The following is a 21,858-nucleotide window of genomic DNA, read 5'->3' as shown; positions in this document are numbered from 1 at the left end:
AAGATATTTTTCTTTACAAAGTACAGGCACATAAAATAATTCAGCACAGTATACAAATACGCAAATAGAGTAAGTGTGAAGTTAGCCAGTATTAGAACCTACATCTCATTGTTTCACAATTACCAACCTAAGCGTTAGATCAAGTGTTACTCCTCATACTTTTTATTCTGGTTTTTAGGAAGTAAAATAAGATTGCACCCCACCCCCCCCCCCTCCCCTCCTCATCCACAGTCCTATGTCTGTTGTTTAGTGTCAACATACATTCTAACATGTTCAGTGGTGGCTAGTTTCCATGTAAAAATAAAAAATAAAATAACGTTTTAATATAAGGTGGCATGCCATTACACCTTAGGTGAATTAACCTGTCAGCATGTATGTAGGGGTTGACACAAAGATGTCATTGAAAGCAATAATTATTAAATGGACGCTTTCTGCCATTGTAAACGTTGATGTTCTGGCGACCACCTGCACAAAAATTAAAGTGGTCATATCTTCTTCTGGAGAAGCTTTCTCCTGTCATAATGTGTAATGACCATCCTTTATTTGGTGCACTATGTAGTCATTCCATACTTGTAAACTTGGGGCCTTCTGCTTCTGTTTTCATGTATAGACCGAGAGTCGTGGATTCCAGTACCCGCCTAGCCACACAAGCAGTATCAAAAACGAGAACAAAACCAAGTGAAGCTTGCACAGCGGCTGTTGACACTGCTGCTAGTTTTGCACAAACTTGTATACCTCAGCAAACTACGGTACCATTTCCTTTGAGCACTTACACGTCAAGTGGCCACTCCTCCTCAGGGTCACAGATCTCAGTTGCGACCCGGGGACATTCGGATAATGTAGTCGGCCTGGATTCACAATCTGAAGGTACGTGCTAAACAAGATTGTATAATTGTATTGCATAAACAGCTGTTTTCGTCAATTGGCAGAATATAAACCATTGTTATTTATTTTAAAGTCATTTATTTGTCAGAAAACCTCACGTCACTGTTCTGGATACATAAGTACACTGAATACCACTCTCCTTAGTCAAGCATGTATTTCTCTTGGGGTTTCGTATTTTCCAGCACCGAATACATTATGGAAGTGCAAGCTTATTGTTTCAATTGTTTTTGAGGGAAAGTGTCTGAGAATACTTAAGTGTCCTTTACTTAATTTAAACTTAAAGGCCTCAAAGACCCTATGCCACCTAACACTATAAAAGTTCCCCTATCCTGTTCCATTTTGTTAAAAAAAATTCTCCATCATTGCTGAATCTTTGAAGATGGGACTATAACTTCAAGATCTACACTGGCCTACAGTTTTCTGATTTTGGTTAATCTTAATCTTTATGTTTTCAAGTTTTTTTTAAAATTCTTTTTGTGGACATTATCACTTTTTTGTAATTGATTAAACTTCAATTTTCGCAAACCTTTTTCCTTTTCATTTTTTCAACACACAGCTCATTCAATTGCAGGGATATGAATGAATGTTCAAATCAGTGAGAATTTTTACTGGAAACCTTTCCCCTAAGATCTACTCACCATATGACGACGCTCTGAAGTATTATAGCTTGCATGCTCTAGTCTCTCTTTCTCCTACGCTCCTCCAGCTCCCTACCAAACCAATCTCTGCGATATAACTGCACATTTATACTTTCCCAGCACAACCACTACTGTTGGATCACCAGCTCAATGGCTAGCATGACTCATTTGTCACGGCCAGTGACAAACTACTTGGAGGTTATCAAATGCCAGGTTCTCTCGAGCTACCCTGGTGCACTGACACCTGCCCCATCTTTGAAGCCCTAGAAACCTTTGTTTGTAAGGAGACTTCATGTCTGTTTTTTTAACTAGGGCAATAATGAAGTGTCTGATCCATTTCCATTGCCGCTCTACTTGTGTAGGCTTAACTTGAGAGCACTCTGAAACTGGACAACTAAGATGTAATTACTTAATTCAGTAAATACTTTTAAGTGTTTTGAAATGTGGTTGGTGACAAAATACATGTCTGCACGATTGAAAAAGCCTTCTTTTGAGACCGGTTATCTCAAGCATCGCCATAGACTCAGGGGCTTGAGTTTTAGTGTCTAAAATAACACACACTTAAGTTAGATCCAGTTCTAGGCAATGCTCATTGCTTTCAGTTCATTTTCAGGAAACAATGACACATGCCAGCATATTGGAAATGACATGGTAACAATCTGTGGTATAAATGAGAGGGAACACGCAACAGTCCTGGACCATTTCCAGGTTCCCTCACAAGAGGAATTTAACGCAATTGCTGCTGGTATTTCCTCAGGTTCTCCTTTGGAACCTCCCCCCCCATAAATTCTGGAAATTCTTTGGCAGCAAACTTTTTCCGCATCTCTATCATATTTGCTGTCAATCTTTAAGCAATACTGTAGTTCCAGATTGCCTGAAAAAAGCAGTCGTTTCCCGACCGCTAAAAAAGGCGTCCCTGGATCCCCAATGCCCCGCTAACTATAGACCTATCTCCTTGCTGCCCTATCCAATTAAGATTCTGGAGAGGGTAGTGACAAAATCTCTCCCAAGATACATTGAGGATAACGAGTTGCTGGGCGAAGCCCAATTTGGGTTTCACCCTGCACACGGAACAGAGACTGCCTTGGTTGCAGTTTTGGATGACCTAAGAATGCGGTCTGAATGCGGGCTGACAGCGGTCAGGCAGCCTTTTTGATGCTGCTTGACATTGCAGCCGCATTCGATACGGTCAATCATCAGATCCTGATTGAGAGGCTGGAGAAATTGGGTGTTGTGGGGGAGGCAAGAGACTGGCTGCATTCCTATCTTTCCAATAGACAGCAGGCAGTGTTGCTTTCGCCGTTTACTTCTCAGTTCAGGGATGTTAAACAAGGAGTTCCTTAAGGCTCGGCTATCAGCCCAATCCTGTTTAATGTTTATCTACGCCTGCTCATCAGTTTAATAAAATCTTTTGGCATTGATGTCATCAACTATGCGGATGACACACAGTTTGTCTTCGCAGTTGATGGTAATAATGTAGTATCCCTGGAAACATTTAACAACTTCCTGCATAGAACAGAAGCCTGGCTGAAAGAGAACTCCCTACAATTCAACTGGGAAAAAACAGAAGTAATGTGCTGTATGTCAGGCAAAATTCAGCACCCCCTTCCAGCAGACATTTGGCCAGATTTGGCCAATAATTCTTCTGTGCCTGCCAATACAGTACGTAATTTGGGAGTGATGTTGGACAGCAAGCTGCGGTTAGAGTCACAGGTGAACAAAACTGTGAGCCTCTGTCTATATCTGCTTAGAGCCCTTCGGAAGATCCTCCTGTTTTTATCCACTCCTGTTACACCTTTAGTGTCCTGAGCAGAATAGACTATTGCAATGCACTCCTCCTGAGTGCTTCAGGTTCTCTGCTAAAAAAACTACAAAGAATACAGACTATGGCGGAAAAATTGGCATTGACCCGGCCACGTGGAGCTTCGGCCTCTTTGGCCTTAAAATATCTCCACTGGTTGCCTGTTGTACAAAGAGTACACTTTAAGGCGCTTTGTATTGTTTACAGGGCGGTACACAAAATTGGGCCTAAAGTCCTACAAAGGAAATTTGTAAGTATTCCCCTGCTAGATCTCTGCACTCTTCCTCTGTGAACTTGGTCTGCGTTCCCCATGTTAAAAAAGTTTGAATGGGTGGAAGATCCTTCAGCTATACGGCAGCCAAGCTATGTAATGCACTACCCCCGGATCTCAGGCAACTAAATGCTCTGTCACGGTTCAGGAAGGAATTGAATTCCCCAGATAGTGTCCTTGGACTATTGTGCTCTGTCCTCGCTGGTCGGTAATCGAAGCGCCAGGATACCCTTTGGGTGACAGCCGCGCTATGTAAGTGTACATTACATTACATTTCCCATGGAAATAATGTATGCTGATAGGTCTGAGATACCTGCATTGTGGAGTGCTTGGTGGGGGTCTTTTTTTTTACCTGTGATGTGAAAAAAGGTGCTCCATGTTCATTTCCAATAATAGTAATTGTTGGACTATTGTTTCAATTATGCCACTGTACATCAAGCGCCCTTTTGTTTGGCATATAATTTGCATAATGTATGGTTGAAAAGGAGTTGGTAAATACTAAATGATGGTTTTTTTTAAATGTAGGATCTGAATCCATTATAGATATTGACGATGACGAAAAAACGCCTGAACCACCAAAGTAAGTTCTTTAAAGAAGAGATAAAACCGTTCTTAATATTTCTTTCTTTCAATCTTAGTGTGGATGCTGATATAACTTCTAGCAGTTACAAATAAGCTTTTTACAAGTATACAAAGTATGACTGGCCTGCTATACCTCGAAAAGAAAGTAAAGGAAAACAACATGGAAGTTGCAGTACTTTGTTCAGTTGTGTGGTGACACAGAGTGACTGTCCCTCTGTTGCTCGCACAAAAACTGTAAACAGCCCACATGGAAACTGAGCCCTGGGAAATAGGAGAGGCATAACACTAGAAAAAGAATTGTTTTTAATAATTTTCCCGACATATACTTCTGTACCTACCTTTAGAGCCAGAGAGTCTTCAAATTCCTGAAAATGTTATTGTAAGATTTTTCCTCCTTTCTCTAACTGGAAAATAATTTTTCACATGACTTCCTCAACATCCCTTTAAATGTGGGTGTTGCAAGGTCTTTGCCACAGTTTTAGAGTCCCATACCCTTGTGTGATCCACGTTTCAAATTTCATGGAAGTGTAGGAAAGGTAGTGACCACCCCATTTGCCATACTTTTCTGGAGTCGCCATCACATCTGTTATTTCCCCCAAAACATGTGTGTGTGTTTTTTTATTTATTAATCAGGCTAACTCCCACTTCTTATAAATATAAGAACAGGTGTGCTTACTTTATGACTGCAAGACTTTTTTAATGTATTGATGTTGATCCAGCGCTCTGATTGAAAAACTGTCTCATAAACGCTACCTAACACCTCAATACTCACCATTAATCATGAAACACATATAAAGGCCCATAACATCGATGAGACAATTTTTGAGCAACTGAATCAGGTGGTATGTTTAATAAATCCACTCACTTATTATTCACATTATTATATACAACTGCAGTTTATCTTTCTTTACCATGGTTTTTAAAACATTTATTATTTATAAACAGACCACTAAGGCGATTGGATCAACTGATGGAAACTAGACCATGAATAAACAAGAGCAGCTTGTCACTTCAAATCTAATTAATTAACTTTAATTTTCATAAGGAAAAAGCATTTAGCGTTTTAGAATCTTTATTTCATTAGTAATTAAGAAAGCAACATTTATATAAGGAAATTAATTAAAACTGAAATTTTCAAAGTAAGCTCAGAATAACGAAGTATTAGCAGAATAACAGTTTCCATGCCCTAAAACTATTTCCCTGACTATTTCTCACTTCACCTATAAAGGAAAAATCATTTAAATTCTGATGTCCTTACATGCGCAAAAGGTCCATCAGCATGTCACGTCACTCAGGAATCGGAAAGTAAGAGTTTTTTCTTTGCTCATAGTGTCAGACTTTATACCTTTCTCTCTAGCTAAACTTTCTACATTTTACATTCTTTTAAGCAAATCAGAGCTTTTCATTGGCTGTCCAGTGTCAGTCCATGATAAAAATGTATTAGGTCATCTCCGACTCTTGACCAAGACCAGGCTTCAAATAAGCCCTAATGTCTTTCATTTCCACATCCTTCAGCTTCCTCAAGAAAGTTACTTTTTCCTCGAGTTTCGAACATTTACTTCCTAACCTTGGCAGACACTTTAAGTTCCTGTCCTTGAGCTTTTTTCCATGAGCACTTTCAAACACGATCAAAGAACTGCTTTTCAATCAGTAATGACAATGCAGTAAAAATCTTCACAGCTACGCATGTGCAAAGGCTTCACTCTGGACAAGGTTTCACGTCTGCAGCTCTGTCAGCCATATTTTCTTAACCACCTTTAGGCCTCACTTTGGAAACTATTATTAAACAAACACAAGACATCAATTAATTAAAGAATTAAGACCCATTCTGTTACCCGCCCCCTTTACTAATTAATCCTGTTAATTATGTTACCTAGCAAAAGCACAGTCAAGCAGCATTATAATTACTTTTCCTTTTTGATCAGCATGAACTCCATGAGCTTTTCATCACAGGAAAAACATAACATAAGCACATGCCATTAATTTAACAGCCGCATTTAATACTGACAAAGACAATAGACTAGGTTAGTTTATTTTTTCTCTTTGCGTATGCAACATAGAGCACATTAGTTTATCCCACGTGTATTGATGAATGTATTCTTAAACTAAGTTGATTAATAATTTCACCACAAGCTTATTAATTTGATTACTATTATGGGAGATTAACTTCACAAGTTTGAACAAAATCTTGTTCTTCACCTTGCTCCATCAATGTAAAGAATGCACCTGACTACGGCGTAGACCATACAGTGCTACAATACACTGACTGGCAAAACTTCTTTTGAAGTGTTAATCATATATTTGATTGCAATCTCCTCCCACGGTTTTACTAAAACAATTATTTATTTCCAATAGTGAACCCTTCTTCCGAGCAGAGCTTTGGATCAAAGAATTGTAAGTAGTTCATATCATTGTAATGTTTTAGATAAACGTTTGCGCTGAAAGAAAATATTGAAAAACATCAAGTAGCCAAAATCAGAAGTTTTAAGTGAGTGTATGGTTGTTATACCTTGCTTTTTAAATTGATGTTACGGCCCCGATCAGAAAGGAGATTTGACAGCAAGAGAGCCAGAATGTTGACAAGAGAAGGGGAGAGGGTGGGGAAGAAATATGGGCGAGATTACAAACTCCCCCCAGGAAAAAAGCAAATTAAAGGGGGCTGGGTAGTGGATTGAAAAGTCTTGGTTCTGGAAAGGAATTGGGAGCTTGCAGTGCATGTCCTCAATCAGTTAATGTGGAGGAGGGTTTGAGTGGGCAATTAGGGACAATAAAATGCAGAAGACGCAGGGAGGTGTAAGAACAAGAGCTCATGATGAGGTGAGAGAATAAGAGGTATTGGATCAGGAAGCACTCAAAAGAAAAAGCCGATGGGCGGGGGGAGAGGGACATGATTGAATATGTTGTTCATAAAAGTCCACTTTGTAAAGGTTTCAAGAGGAAATGCATTCAAAATGATGGGTTCTTTATGTTAGTGAAAGCCATTCATCTTGTAATTTTGAAGTAAATGTGGGTTTAAAAAAATGGATTAGTGAGAGTATTTTTAAGTGGATTTTCCACAAAAAAATCACTTGAAACTAATGCCCCTTTGTGGGCCCTTAGTGCATTTGCCTAATGATCGGATCCCGCTTCCAATTTTGCATTTTGCCAGTATAGGTATTTTTAGTAAGCTAACTCTATTCCCACCCAGACTGATCCGATATACTACCCCCACTTATATAAAGGCATGCATGAACCACAGAAAAGGTTCAGAAAAGAAGACAGCAACGAATAGGAAAATAGTATGAGTTGTTTTTGTTGTTTTGTAGTATATCCACAGAGATGTCTTAGGGGGTGTGCTAGTGTGTGATGTGTCTAGCAGATGTTTTCTGATTTTTTTTCAACATATTACGTGTAGCACAGCTCCAGGGGTTTTGGAGCTGTTGATTATCCCCCAAGATACAATCCTTAAGAGCTGATTATAAGAACATCTATAAAGTGAAAGATTTAAATTCTTTGTCATGTTTTTCTTCTAAGTGCTAAGATTAGTGTGGAATAAGTGTTGTTTATAACGTGGAATGTTTTGCTATAAACTGTCCGGTTATTTGATAGCCCTTTTTCCTTTCATATGCATTATGCTATCATTACATTTCACATCCTCTTTCAATGAACAACTGTGTGCCTCCTTTCTTCCAGAACTAGTTTGTATGATTCACGAGCCCGGGAGAGATGTCGAAAGATAGAGGAACAGAAAGCTTTGGCATTGCAGCTGCAGAACCAGGTGATTAAATAAACCGATTAAGAGCCTTGGTTTGTGTCTGTGCGTTTGCACATTTTTTACCATACCTCTCTACAAAATAGTAGCCCTACCATCCAGTGTCTGATTAAGATTTGGATGGGATACCGCTTTACAGATTGGTCCTGTGTTCACACACACACACAAACACATGTTCAGAGTGTGGGAACAACACACCCAGTTTTACCAACCAGAAAATCTGTCAGGTAAGGTCTAATGAGGATCCTCCTACAAGGGTAGTTAGGTTCTGGCCCCTGCCTCTCCACCTTCTTGCGACACAGAGGGCACATGTAAAGCTCACCCGAACCATACCACAGATCATATCCCTATTGTCCTCCCCACCTTCTCCTTCAGCACGCAATACCCCCTACACTCGCAGTTCTTATTTACTGTCTGCTTGAACAGTTGGTAAATGGGAGCGATAATCCACACAAAATGGGATGCGGGGGTAGCATGCGTATTTTAAGCCGGGAAGAAAAACAGGTTGGTATAGTTATTCCCCGGGGTCTGGGCTTAACTGGTAATTGCCAGATTTAGATGCAAGTATACGACCCGGAAATCAAAATGTGGCCCACTTGTAATATGACCATAGTGCCATGGTATGAGGTTGTGGAACTTAATGGCCCTAGTTATAAAACCAGCTAAGTATATTCTCTGATCCTTGGCAAATCCGTTTATCTCTTTCTACATTGGTGTTCTTATCTGCTGAAATTTGCAGCGTTTACATTGTAGCAACAGAAAATACTGTAAAAGTCATGCATGTATTAAGAAGTACTGCTGTTGCCAGCATCATAGTCTATTAGAATAATATAAACTGATGATTGGGTAGGATAATAAGGAAACAGGGAAAATACCGTATTTTATTGTATGATGTTAGCCTGAATGGGCTTTTTGGATTTTTTTCCTCGGGTACTTTTTCTTATGTTTTTCCTCGCTATAGTGATAATCCCAATTTTATATTATCCACCTAAGAAAACTGGAGTGATCACTATTTGATCACGTTGAAAGTTAAAAGCTTTTCTATGATGAATGCCTTGCACAATTTAATAGACAAGTTTTGAACCCCTAAAAAATAAGCGTCTTAGGTTGTTTAGGTGGAAACGTTCTATTATAGTTTCTTTTTTTGTTGTTTTTTTTGTTGTGATTATTGGTTCACAAAGGGAAGTTTGAGTTTCCTTAATAGTAATATGAAATCCAGGAAGTGAAGAAACCCAGAGTAAAATGACCTTAATAGTGTGGGAGTGGTTAAAACTAGAAAGACTTTTTCGGGACTGAACATGCAGCTATTTTTTTATCTGATCAGATCAGGTTTCTTCTAGGGCATTTCAACATAATTTAAGAAACTAGGGGCTTCTGCTGAGGAAAAACATTTCATTTGAGACCCATACTTAGTTGATATCAGGATTAACTGGGCCTTACTCAAGAAGGGCCTAGGACCCTTTGGTAGCTACCTTAGATATGTCATCTGGACTTCTCTACTTGTAAGTGCTCTGGTAACATGGTAAATTCATGTGCCATATCGGAGTTAAACCCATGGCTATATTTCGGGATGGTCTAAGAAAAGGTGAGCTTTGTCTGTCTACTGTAGTGTGTTGGCTGCTCTGTTCTATTGTCCACAGTTGGCTGTGCTAATCCAATGCAACCATGACTGTTTAACTACACTAGTGCAACCTCTGCGCTGACCGCATTTGATGTTGCTACTCTAGAACATCTTATTAAGTTTAGTGTGTATCTCGGATCAAGCCATTTTTAAGGACAAGTTTTGGTGAGCATGTTGAGGCTGAGCAGTAACTAAGTTCCACTTTCTGACATACTGCATCAAAACACAGGGCTAAGAAAGTAGAGCTGATGTGACTGTTCACATTTTCCAGTAGCTAAGATGTATGTTTGTCTTTCAGAGATTGCAGGAGCAACCAGTACAAGATTCTGTAGATTTGAATCTCCGTGTACCACTGGAGAAAGAGATTCCTGTTACTGTTGTAAAAGAACAACAGAAAGTTATTGCCAAAATACCAGAGCCTGTGGAATTTCCTGAAATCACGCAGGTGAGGCTTTTCTTTGTACTTCTAATATATTTATAGGTATTGTTGGGTGTTTGCCGCTACTTTTGGTAGCACTGACTCTTTAATATTCTTTTTGTTATTGAGTAAAAAAACAATATGTAGCAAATTCATGAAAATTTCAAAAACAAAACTGTATTAAAGACTTTATATGTAGAATTCAGATGGGCTTTGTATGAGTGGATAGATATTTGTACTTGATTGTACAGTGCAGAATATTGTTCACTATACGTTCTTCAAAAATTCTGCATTCGGAATAACAACTGTAACCCAACCCGGACAATCCACATCTTCTGGGTAATGTCAAAGGCTGCCTTAAACTCAAGATGCTGTCTCTGACCTATGCATGTTTTTTATTATTTTATTCTAGATATTTTTAAAATGTGGTCCCAATCACTGAGAGCGGGGCAGCACTTTACATAGCACAGAAGAACAAGTTACTTACCTTCGGCAACGATATATCTGTAAGGAACATAGGTTAGTTATAGATTCCTTACCTTAGAATTACCCCCAGGTGTCAGACTGGATCTGGAGATTTTTTTCGTCTGCAGTACCCCTGCGCGTCGAAAGGTGGCTTTGGTCGGCTCCGCGTTCGTCGTTGAAGTCGTGCTCGTCAGAATGACGTCGCGGCAGCTACTTAGATGCCGCCCTCACGCGCGGACATCAGTTCTGTACACGACTTTCCACGCCAGAAGCCCAGAGCCATGCAAGACACAGACCACTCGTACACAAAACTAGGGCCCTGAAAGGAAATCCTTAACCTTAGAAGTCAGTTCGCAGAACGGGGAGGATGGGTGGGGCGGTAAGGAATCTATAACGAATCTATGTTTCTTACAGATATATTGTTACCGAAGGTAAGTAACTTGTTTATCTGAAAGAAACAGTTAGTTATAGATTTCTTACCTTAGAATAGATATCCCAGCAATAACAACGCCGGAGGCGGGTCTGTGGATCAAGTTCACACCAGAAAGTCCTGGAGAACAGAACGGCCAAAAAAGCAGTTTCTCCGGACCTGGCTGTCCAGGCAGTAGTCTTAAGTGTCACACTTCTCATGTGTGCTCCTTTCGAGCCATGTTGATATTGCATTTATGTTATTGCTCCCATCATATTGTAAAGCGCTCTGATATCCTTCGGGATCTTGTTCGCGCTATATAAAACTTTATAAATAAATAAACGTGTGAAGAGATACCCACATAGCTGCCTGACAGATGTCATTGAGTGGGACTCCTCATCCCAAAGCAGTAGTAGCTGCTGTCGCCCTGGTGGAATGGACGCGCAGCCACACTGGAGGCTCCTTCTTTGCCAAGGATTAGCAAGCCTTAATGCACCAAACGACCCACCTAGAGATGGTCCTTTGTGCACGGCCCAGCCTTTCTTGGCGCCCACAAAGAGCTGGTCATCCACCTGGAATTGTTTGGTGCGATCCAAATAAAATGAAAGCGCCTGTTTTGGATCCAGATGGTGGAGCCTCTATTCTTCTTTTGAAGGATGCGAAGGGGGAAAGAAGGTGGCAAAGTGATGTTTGGCCAATGTGGAAATAAGTAACCACCTTGGGAAGAAAGGAAAGTCTGGTTCCAAGTACAACCTTGTCTGGATGAACAGCCTGGAAAGGAGGTTTTGAAGAAGGAGCCTGGAGCTCACTCACCCTGCGAGCAGAGGTGATGACAATCAGAAAAGCAGTTTAAGGTAAGAAGTCTGAGAGGACAGTTATGAAGTGGCTCAAAGGGAGCACACATAAGGTAAGTCCGAACCAAGTTCAAGTCTCACTGAGGCAATACGAAGGGAATAGGAGGAAAAAGATGAGTAATGCCCTTGAGTAAGCGATTTACAACAGGGGACTTTAAAAGAGAAGGCTGATCAGGAAGCCTAAGAAAGGCTGTAATGGCCGAGAGGTAGCCCTTTTTAGGTCGAGCGACCTATCTCAATGCGCATGCGCATTGAGCGGGAGCGAGATATGAAGGGGCTTAAACAGAGGTTTAACTAGCTGGCGATTTGGTGCTGTGCCCGTGAAATGCTCGTGCGCAGCATCAAATCGCCAGCCATCTGCCATCTGTTCCCCAGCAGCTCCACCCCACAAGCTTCCCCCAGCGTGCGCTCTGGCTCAGCCGAGCCGCACTCCTCCCACACCTCTCACACACAAGTGAAGCTTCACTTCAAAGCATGCCGTTTATCATATATAAATTCTCATTGTTTTCACGGCCGGCCTCCGGCCGTGACTCACATTTATCCTTCCTTCCAGCGCTGGCTTGTTTTTATCATGTCCCTTTACTTGTAAGGCAATCCTTGATGGCAGACTATCATTGCAGCGTTTCTCTGTCCACGTTATTTCATCCGTGAGTCTCGCATTAAACATTTAAACTTGTTTTCATTAGAGAAAACAGTATTTTATCGAGATACCGTCACTTTTCAACTATATCTTCAGTATGTAATGCTGCGTTATCATATATAAATTCTCAAGATACTGTATGAATGTTACATCCTCTGCCCGCAAGGCCATTCCATTATTTTTACTGCGACTTGCACCACTAGATGAAGGCTCCAATGAGAACTTCTGGTCTTCTTTACATAGATGTTTGATCCAAGCATTAAGTTATTTTTTCACTAATGGATCCACAGGGCGTCCTGATCTTTCCTGCAGGCAGTCTCTGCACTCTCCCAAAGTCTGCATCATCTCTTACAATCTGGGGAACTGGGTTCGAGTCTTGGCAACAACGCTGAACATCCTGTGATTCTGGGCAAATCACTTAATTTCCCCGTGCCTAACAATAAATAAATGTGTCCTCGTGTAATGCAACTGGTGCTATGTAAAGCGCTCTGGCACCCGATTCGGGTCAAGTTCACGCTAATTAAAACTCCGTAAAACAAATATACGTGTTAGCAGGGAGCTGGTGTATGCATTCTCTGCCAATGGCACACAGCAAACCACCAAATACATCAGTGCCTTCTAAGCTTAACCATAACTGCCACTCATTTTCACTTCCTCACATACTGACACGCTGAGGCGCAGGCACTTAGCACAGCACGAGAACAACTCTTCTCACGGAGCATTGAGCAATGTACTGAAACACACTCCCCATGGTATTTCCTATCAAACAACGCAATTCCACAAAGTGACATGCAACAGGTCGCTTTGGCGCCTTTTCTGGGTATAAAGCACTATATGAATGTAAACCCATAACAATACCCGAGATGGTTGCCATTAAGGGCCAATGAACATTGAATTAAAAGATATCAGAGTTTGCACGTGTGGGAGGGTAGCATGTTACTGTGTAGCACAATGCATTCTTTTTTTCTCTATAAATCACAACACAGCACAATTAGCTGTGTGGCGAGCTGTAATTGGATATTTCATTACATTTGCAAAATACTTTTGTATTTTTTGGCCTATACGATGCGATACTTCGCTTTATAACGAATATGCATCACACAGGATGCATTGGAACACCGGAAGCTAATACCGCCTGGAGACCTCCGGTAGCCCTACTGTGTGGTATTACCTCCTTTACGATCTCAGTGGGTCAGAATCGGAATAACTTGGTAATTGCTCATGTTCAACCCAGTATCACACTGCAAAACAGAGAATACGGTGTGTTTTTCCCTTATATTTTAAATCTGGAAAAACTGTGGTAAATGTGTGTGGAGAAAAACAAGGCTATTTTATGTGGTTGGGTAAGCTACCAGCCAGCCAACTGAAAGCTTCATGGCACCTTCTTCCAAACAAGCATTGAAAATGCAATAGGTCTCGCCTTTGATTAAGTTAAAGCCATTTGCTTTGCTAATGGTATTGTATAGCAAAGTAATTGGCTTTAACTTAATCAAAGGCGAGACCTATTGCATTTTTAATGCTTGTTTGTTGTTGTAAACCTTGTTATTGGATTTTCACATGGTACATGCCATAAAGTTATCGGCTTGATCATTTCGGTAGTACAAAGTAACAACATCAGCCATATGACAAGGGTAGCGGAATAAGCGGACACATAGTTGATTCGTTGGTGGAGGGGGGACCCCCCCCCACCATCTCCACTGAGGGTGCCAGGAGGCATTTAATAAAAGGATCGCTGCCATTCTCCAACCCGTTTCTGATCTAACTCCCCTGTGAAGAGTATCATTCATAGGTAATCCAAGTGTCAAACTAAACTTGGGGATGTACAACTCTGGAATAAGGGGGGAGGGGGTGGGGAGGAGACTGGGGTCACCAAAAACGTGGGTCAGTGTAAAGGGGTCCCATATCGTTACGCAGGCGTCGCACATTTTACCTACTCTCGGCCTGTGCTAGGATTCCCAGGGCAGGACCCAGATGGAGCTGTTGCTGCATGAATGAGGGGAGGGGGGGTGGAAAACAGGACGCTTGTGTGGACTGGGATGCAGGTGAATCTGGTGCCGCCTGGGGGTGTTCGGCGTGCTCTCTGTCATTTGTGTGGGCTTGCCTAAAGTCCTGTAGGAGCGTCGCCCATTCTAATGAGATAGGTCGCCGTCGTATGCCACGGGCCTCCTCTTGTCGAATAAGATCTTCCTCGGCTGCTGCCCACTTCTGCACCCCCCCACCCCCCCCCCCCCCCCACCAGGCAGCGATTGGCGGCCCCTCCGCAGCTCGCCAATAGTTAGCCACACCACGTTTGCCCAACAGCACAGCTAGCAGGGCAAATTTAGTTTCTACTTTTTTCCCTTTGTACCTAGGGCACATACCTCCCATGTATGGAAGTCTGTGAGGCCTGTGACTGCATGCAGGGTGGTGTGCACTGTCGACCAGAGGGGCTGTATCACTGGGCATGACCAAAACATATGGGCAAATGTGGCCCCCGGGGTGTGACAGCGGGGGTAGTCGAAGTGGGATGTCGCGTAGAAGCGTTTGAGCCGCGCCGGTTTGAGATATGCTCGGTGTAATATGTTAAACTGGATATTTTTGAATCTTTGATTGCGGAACACTTTTTTATGGTGTTCTAGGGCTATCCGCCATTCATGATCATGAAGGGTGCCTCCGAAATCTTCCTCCCAACAGAGCCTTATTCTGGTTAGCGGTACCTGTGTGAGTTCCATAATGGATTTATAGATCCATGTGATGTGGTGTCTGCCCGCCCCCATGTGTGTAGCACCGGGTGAGTCTTAGGTTTCCGCTCCCAAGGTCCCAGGTCCGCTCACAGTCCGCCATCAGCTGCCTATGCAGCAGGAATTGGCCGGCTGGAAGTCCAGTTTCTTCAACTAGGTCTGCAAACGGGATCAATTGGCCATCGGAGAACAGGGCCTCCATTTCTGTGAGGTGGAGGTCAGTCCAGATTCCTAGCTGTCCCGCGGTATAGAATCCGTGCCTCTTAGGGAGGCCCGCCAACTGTAGTAATGGGGAATACAATGGCGCCCCCTTGGACATGCGGTGTACTCGCTTGGTACAGGCTCTGGCTGCCTTGACCAGCAGCGGATGGGCTGGATTGGGGCGGGTGTCTGGTAGAAGCATTCGGGTCGGCTCCGAGACCGTCATTTGTCTGTCCCGGGTCACCGTTTCCCCAAGGTTGCGATGCGCCGTCCACCGCAATATCCACTGCAGCTTCACCGCCAGAATATACGCTTCAAACGATGGGGTGCCCATCCTTCCCTGATCGTGGGGCAATTGCAGGGCCGCCAGGGCCACTCTGCTGCGGCCTCATCCCCCAGACCAAGGAAATTAGTAATGAATTGAGCTCCTGGAAGAAGGTCCGCGGCGGGACCACTAGAATATTGGTGAAGAAATATAGAAGCCGGGTTACCATGATCATTTTAGATAAGGCTACCCTCCTAATGGGGGCCAGGGGGAGGGTCCCGAGAGGTAGCCCTTAAGAGGGCCCAGAGCAGAGCACTGCTGGACAAAGAAAGAAGGAACAAGAGAACCTCAGAAAGAGGGGATCCACAACCTTTGCTGCCCACCATGCCACCAATTTGTTCCATCTACAGGCGTATACCGTCTTAGTGGAGGGATGCTTGGCTGCCAAGACAACATCACAGACTTCGGGAGGCAGGTCAAACGACGTCAACTGCAGCCGCTCAATCTCCATGCAAAGAAGTGGAGGCTGGACAGGTTCGGGTGGAGGACCGTCCTGTGCTGCTGCGACAGAAGACTCTCCCGAAGAGGCAGTCTGATTGGAGGATCATTGGCCATGTGTAGCAGCTCGGGATATCTGACTCTTCGTGCCCAATCCGGACACACAAGAATGACTTGGGCCCGGTCGTGCTTGATCTTATTCAGCACTCTGGGAAGAAGTGGTAAAGGCGTATAGAAGAATGAACTCTACTCACGATGAAAAGCGTTGCCCAGCGAGTGCCGCCTTGGAAATTCCAACGCGCAGAATTGCTGATATTGCGTGTTCTCTTCAATGTCAAATAGATCTACTCAAGGCTCTCCACACTGTTGAAAGAGACCTTGCACCACCTCCGAGTGAAGATGCCATTCGTGATCCATCATGCACCTGCGGCTGAGTTAGTCTGCCCTGGCTTTCAGCGACCCTGCCAGGTGTTTAACCACCAGGGACATTCCCTGATGTTACAGCCATGTCCAGAGACGGGGGGGGCCTCTTGACATAGGGTCCACAACCCCATCCGCCTTGTTTGTTGTACTACCACATGGTGGTGGTGTTGTCCGTGAACACCTGCACTACTCTTCCCCGGACAGAGGGAAGGAATGCTTTGAGTGCAAGACGAATCGCCCGAAGCTCCAGTAGGTTGATGTGGAGCCCGGACTCCGACGAAGACCAGAGGCCTCTGATCTCTGCCTCCCCCATGCGGCTGCCCCATCCCAGAAGTGATGCATCGGTCTCCACTGTGAACTTTGTTTGGTGAAGGGAGATGACTCAAACCTGGTTCGTTAGCCGCCACTGCAATTGGGGTGCAGTGCCCTCCGAGATCTAGACGAACTGGAACAGGCACCCCTGATTTTGGTGCCCACTGGAACTTCAGGTCCCACTGTAGAGCCCCCATATACCATCTGGCATGGTCCCCCAGCAGGATGCAGGAGGCCATCCGGCCCTGTAGCCTGAGGGTCATCCTGACCAAAACACGGGATTGAGGCTGAAAGATCGTAATCATAGCCCAAATATCCCGGACTTGCTGTTCAGGAGGAGAGACCTGAAACTGCGTTGTGTCCAGAATCGCTCCGAGGAAGAGGAGCTTCTGAGAGGGAGTCGGGTGTGACTTTGGCCTGTTGATGGAGAACCCCAGTGAATGCAGGAGGTCGGCCGTAGTCTGGAGGTGGGAAACGACAGCCTGGGGCGAGCCCTCCTTCAACAGCCAGTCGTCGAGATAGGGGAGGACTGGAACCCCTGATATGCGCAGAAGAGCTGCAACCACCACCATTACTTTCGCAAACACCCGAGGGGCGCTGGTAAGGCTGAAGGGGAGCATGGAAAACTAAAAATGCTTGTGGCATACCGTGATCTGTAGGTAGTGCCTGTGGGCTGGCAGGACGGTGATGTAAGAAATAGGTGTCGTGCAAGTCCAACGCTACCATCAACATTTTGAACTTCTCCTTCCAAAGGAAGTGGATGACGTTCTTGAGATCCAAAATAGGACACAGGTCTTTGTCCTTCTTGGGTACCAGAAAGTAGTGGGACTAGCAACCACGACCTTAACAAGCGCAGACGAAGCCTGCAGTTTATTTGTTTGTTGCAAATCAGCATCAAATTGGTAAAGTAATAAAACTTGAAAATTCAGTCATTTAAAACTGGTGTGCGTATGTTTACCAAAAATAAAGCTTAGAAAAGACCCTTCACAAAAATATCAAAAAAGAGGTTGCTTCCCCACCTCCCAGTCCTTGCACTGAAGTGTGAACTTCTTTTCAGGCGCACATGCCCAAGCAAACGCCTTCAATAACAGTGAAAAGAGCCAGTAGTTGAAGTGGATTTACCCAGTTGCTCAAGCAATATGCTGTGGTAGATGGAAGCACCATGTGATGGATAGTTGTACAAACCAGTGGATGAAGATGGCTGACCAAAAGTCCCTGAATGTAACTGTCTGTGTGTGAAAGTAGAAAATATATTTTTATTATAAAGTGAAATAAAACAAGAGGCTTGTTTGATGGCTAAAGCTTTCTCTTAGCCAGATCTAAGCATGTAACTTGAGGTGGTGACTAGTTTGGCTCTGATTGTTCAAATAATGTTGTTATATTTTACTTTATTTAATATGTAGGAGATGCTGAAAGAAATCCGAAGAGTTTTTTGCAGTGGAAACCAAGATGAAGTTCTTAGTGAAGGGTTCCGTTTAACGATAACTCGAAAAGATATGTTTACACTAAACAACCTAAACTGGCTTAATGATGAGGTGAGTTCTTCTTTTTTATATCCAAATAAAGGTGATTGTATTTGTTTTTTATTTGCTGGTTTTACTGTGGTGTGTATTTTGCCCATTGCCTAGCACCACCATGTTTTGCAGTTGGTGATTGGGAGCACACAGAATTTTAGTATTGCTAGAGACTGCGCTACCTAATTTTCAGACTGAGAAAAGAGTTACATTTGGATATTTATTTAGGGTTTCATGGGTAGTGAGGATTGCATTGTGGAACACAAATAGCAATAGGAGGCTTTCTGTGCCACCAAAACCATCTGACCTTTTATATTCAGAATACTTTCTGGCAGTTGCAATAGAAGGTACCAAAAGAAAGACATTTTATTGCCATACGTTGATATGAGGAAAATGTCAGATAACTTTTAATTGCTTTTCAATCTGAACTGTGATTTATTTTAAAACTCTTTACAAATGATAAGCTTTTCTATTCTGTGAAATAATTACTGTTCCTTGGACTTGGATAAGATTTGTTTATGGAATATATTCACTTGCACCTTTGTGTCAGAACAGTCTTGAGGAGCATCAACGTTTTCCACTATAGAGATCTGTGAGTAATAAGTTGAATAAAGCTTTCAGTATGATGAATAGCCAGCTGTTTTTGTTTGACCTTTTATCCAGTGTTCTGGTTAACCAGAACTCCTTTTTTCAGTACCAGGTGATATTTCAGTTTGATGTGCATCTAAAAAGACATATAAAATTGGGTAGCTATTCAGCTCCAGTTTTGTGATATTTCTGAATGAGTGGCCATCAGACACCATACTATCGATCTGAAAATGTAAATGGCAGAAGAAACGTTGATTTTTTTTTTTTAAATTGTAATGTATTTTGTTTTAATAATGTTAGTACCGCAAATATTTGGAAAGGTTACACCTTATGGGTGTAACTGTCTTCTGCATAGACTAACAGATTTAAATAACATCCTCTTACTCAAAATGTACGACAAAATCTACCAATTAACTGATACAACTATGAACCCTACACACGAGATATCCAAAATCCAGTTTTACTCAACTTGTAACCAGTTACCTTAGTACCACTAAGAATTAGCCTGCATATTTGTCTACTTTACTTGGAAGTTATTGTGGAGCTCTCCTTTGCAGATTTGGATGTCTCTAAGGTTTCACCTCTGTTTGTGCTGAGCAGATAACTAACTACTTACTACAGGAGACACTTAATAAGATTCACTGTGCATAATTCGTCTTTACGTAATTCTCTGACCCTTAACTTCAAACCTGCGTTCTTGAATTTTGGTAGATGTTGAAGTGACTGACTAGGCAAGGTGGACACAAATGTAAACGCATTTAAAGATCCACATGCGTGCAAAAATAAAAATATTTTTGGCATAGATCGATGATGCCCAATGTGGAAGTCGCTCTGTCTCAAGATTCCTTATCCCCAATACCTTTCTTTAAAATATTTAATCAGTGATGTTCTTTCATAAAGAAATTATATCCTATCTCCTAATGTTTTTATCCAGATAATAAACTTCTACATGAATTTGTTGATGGAACGCAGCAAAAGAAAAGAATTTCCCAGAGTCCATGCATTTAATACATTTTTTTTTACAAAAGTGAAAAGTGCTGGATATCAGGCTGTGAAACGGTGGACTAAAAAAATTGACATCTTCTCAGTGGATCTCATTCTTGTCCCTATTCACCTCGGAGTCCATTGGTGCTTGGCGGTGAGTACCTTGCTGAATTGTGTGTGAATGTGTGTCAAAAGAAATTTTATTTCCATTTTCACTTTCCAGTTCGTATTGTTTTTTATTTTTTTTATTTATTTTGTTCAGATCTGCATTTGCTTGTTCTTATATAACGTATCTGCTTTAGCAACCTACATCTCATCAGTGTTGTTATATTCCAGCTGAGTGCTCCTTTCCTGGTCCCTTTTTCAGAAAAATGCCATAAAGACATGCCTGCGTTTATCTGACTTGAATCACTTAACCAGCTGCACCAACTTGTGATTCGCTTTAGATTACTATTCAGTTATTCATTCTTCTGTGGCTTTTGTGGCCTTTCTTAAGTTTCTCCCATTGGAAACATGTTAAAACTGTAGATTTCGTCCCCCTGGTCATTTTGTAAATGTTAAATACAGCTGGTCCTTATTTCTCTGGCAAATATTTAATTGCAAGACTGACCACAATTAATATTTCTCTACACTTTGTCTTAGCTCCTTCTAAAATAAATCCAGTTTCTTTACTCTGTCAGTCAAGAGTGAAATTGTATTTTTCTTTCTGACCTTGTATGTCTCGCTTTTCCACCAAAAGGTCGGGAACCTACGTGGCTCTAGTGCCTACCGCAAAAGCACTAGTTGTTTAATTAAAAACACGTCCTGGCAGTGTGCAGTGGTTAACAGAAGTGCTCAAAGCAAATAGCCACTGAAAAATTGAGTTCAATCCATTCTCACTCTTGTCCCATACTATTAGTCCGAGTAGAATCATACACCAAATTCATCAGCAGCCTCTACTTTGTTCTTTTGTCGAATTTGCAAATTTCAGTCTGGATATTTTGATGTCCAGAACAGATGTTGACATCTATATTCTTGAGTAGGATGAGTGGCCTCACCTTTTGGCAGATGTTGCGTACTATTTTACTCCATCATATTACAATCTGTGTTTTACTGACCGGCTCTTTCTTTACTCATTCTCAATCCGTGAACCATGTATTGTGAAATGGTGTAATCATCTGTGGCATTTGAACACTTGTCCTTCTTGTTTATTCATGGGCTCATTATTCTTGCTCTGTTGTCCCAAACAAAGTAACTGAACAATGAAATATACTGATGCATTCCTTTTATCTGCTGCCTTCACATTTGCTGTTTAACTAGCAACACCTTTTCTTGGGGCAGGTTGTGGACTTCAGAAAGAAAACAATCACATACTATGACTCCATGGGTGGGATGAACATGGAAGCTTGCAGGATATTAATGTAAGTAGTACATTGGTATGTCATACTTCTTGTCTAATGGAGAAAATGTAAGATCTCTCCTGTTAGGATCCCCAAATAATTAGTTAAAATATTTGAGATTGGTAGGCTGAAATAAGGTTTGCCCCAACGTTGCTAAACAAATTCAATTGTGAGGAAAGACAAGTCACAGGTGAAGTTTCCAATGATCTTGGTTCATTGTCTGGTGCTCCTCAGTCTATTGTATAGAGTTATTGCTGACCGTATTTAGGTTAGATGTGTCTTTTACAATCTTCATACAATGTCTGCTTCAGAGATGCAGGCTGACTGGGTTCGAAACAAATTAGGTTTAATCTACTGAGATAGAATCGCTTTTGGATGTGTGTGTGGGGGGGGGGGGGGGTTTAGGGTAGGAGTGTCTAAGTAAAGCTTCACCTAAGCCGAGCAGAAAATCAAATATATATAGCACTAACGTTTTGAGGATCTCTACGGGGTGCTAGGAAAGTTCTTGAAAGTCACCAGACAGTAGAGAGTTATTGAAATAGTACTGGGTATTTACAAAGTAGCTAAACACCTTAAGCAAGGTTGGAGGAGACGAATACTGTTGTGTATGGGAGAAGGTACAACCAGTCGGAAAATGGT

The 21,858-nt window shown here is 42.2% G+C and overlaps 1 protein-coding gene across 2 annotated transcripts in view; it reads left to right on the top strand.

Moving 5' to 3' along the window:
* The window catches only part of SENP1 (SUMO specific peptidase 1), a 195,765-nt gene that overhangs the window by 128,300 nt on the left and 45,607 nt on the right, over window positions 1-21,858 (top strand). For both annotated transcript variants that reach the window (XM_086966231.1, XM_086966241.1), the window contains 8 exons: window positions 611-867; window positions 4,121-4,175; window positions 6,533-6,571; window positions 7,850-7,934; window positions 9,848-9,994; window positions 18,158-18,289; window positions 19,791-19,994; window positions 21,161-21,240. In XM_086966231.1, the coding sequence (XP_086822357.1) occupies window positions 611-867; window positions 4,121-4,175; window positions 6,533-6,571; window positions 7,850-7,934; window positions 9,848-9,994; window positions 18,158-18,289; window positions 19,791-19,994; window positions 21,161-21,240 (999 nt within the window). The remainder of the gene's footprint in view (window positions 1-610; window positions 868-4,120; window positions 4,176-6,532; window positions 6,572-7,849; window positions 7,935-9,847; window positions 9,995-18,157; window positions 18,290-19,790; window positions 19,995-21,160; window positions 21,241-21,858) is intronic.

Source organism: Lissotriton vulgaris, chromosome 1_1 (genome assembly GCF_964263255.1).
Source record: "Lissotriton vulgaris chromosome 1_1, aLisVul1.2, whole genome shotgun sequence".
Taxonomy (NCBI): domain Eukaryota; kingdom Metazoa; phylum Chordata; class Amphibia; order Caudata; family Salamandridae; genus Lissotriton; species Lissotriton vulgaris.
The sequence above is the reverse complement of the archived record's forward strand: the minus strand, read 5'-3'. Positions and strand labels throughout refer to the sequence as shown.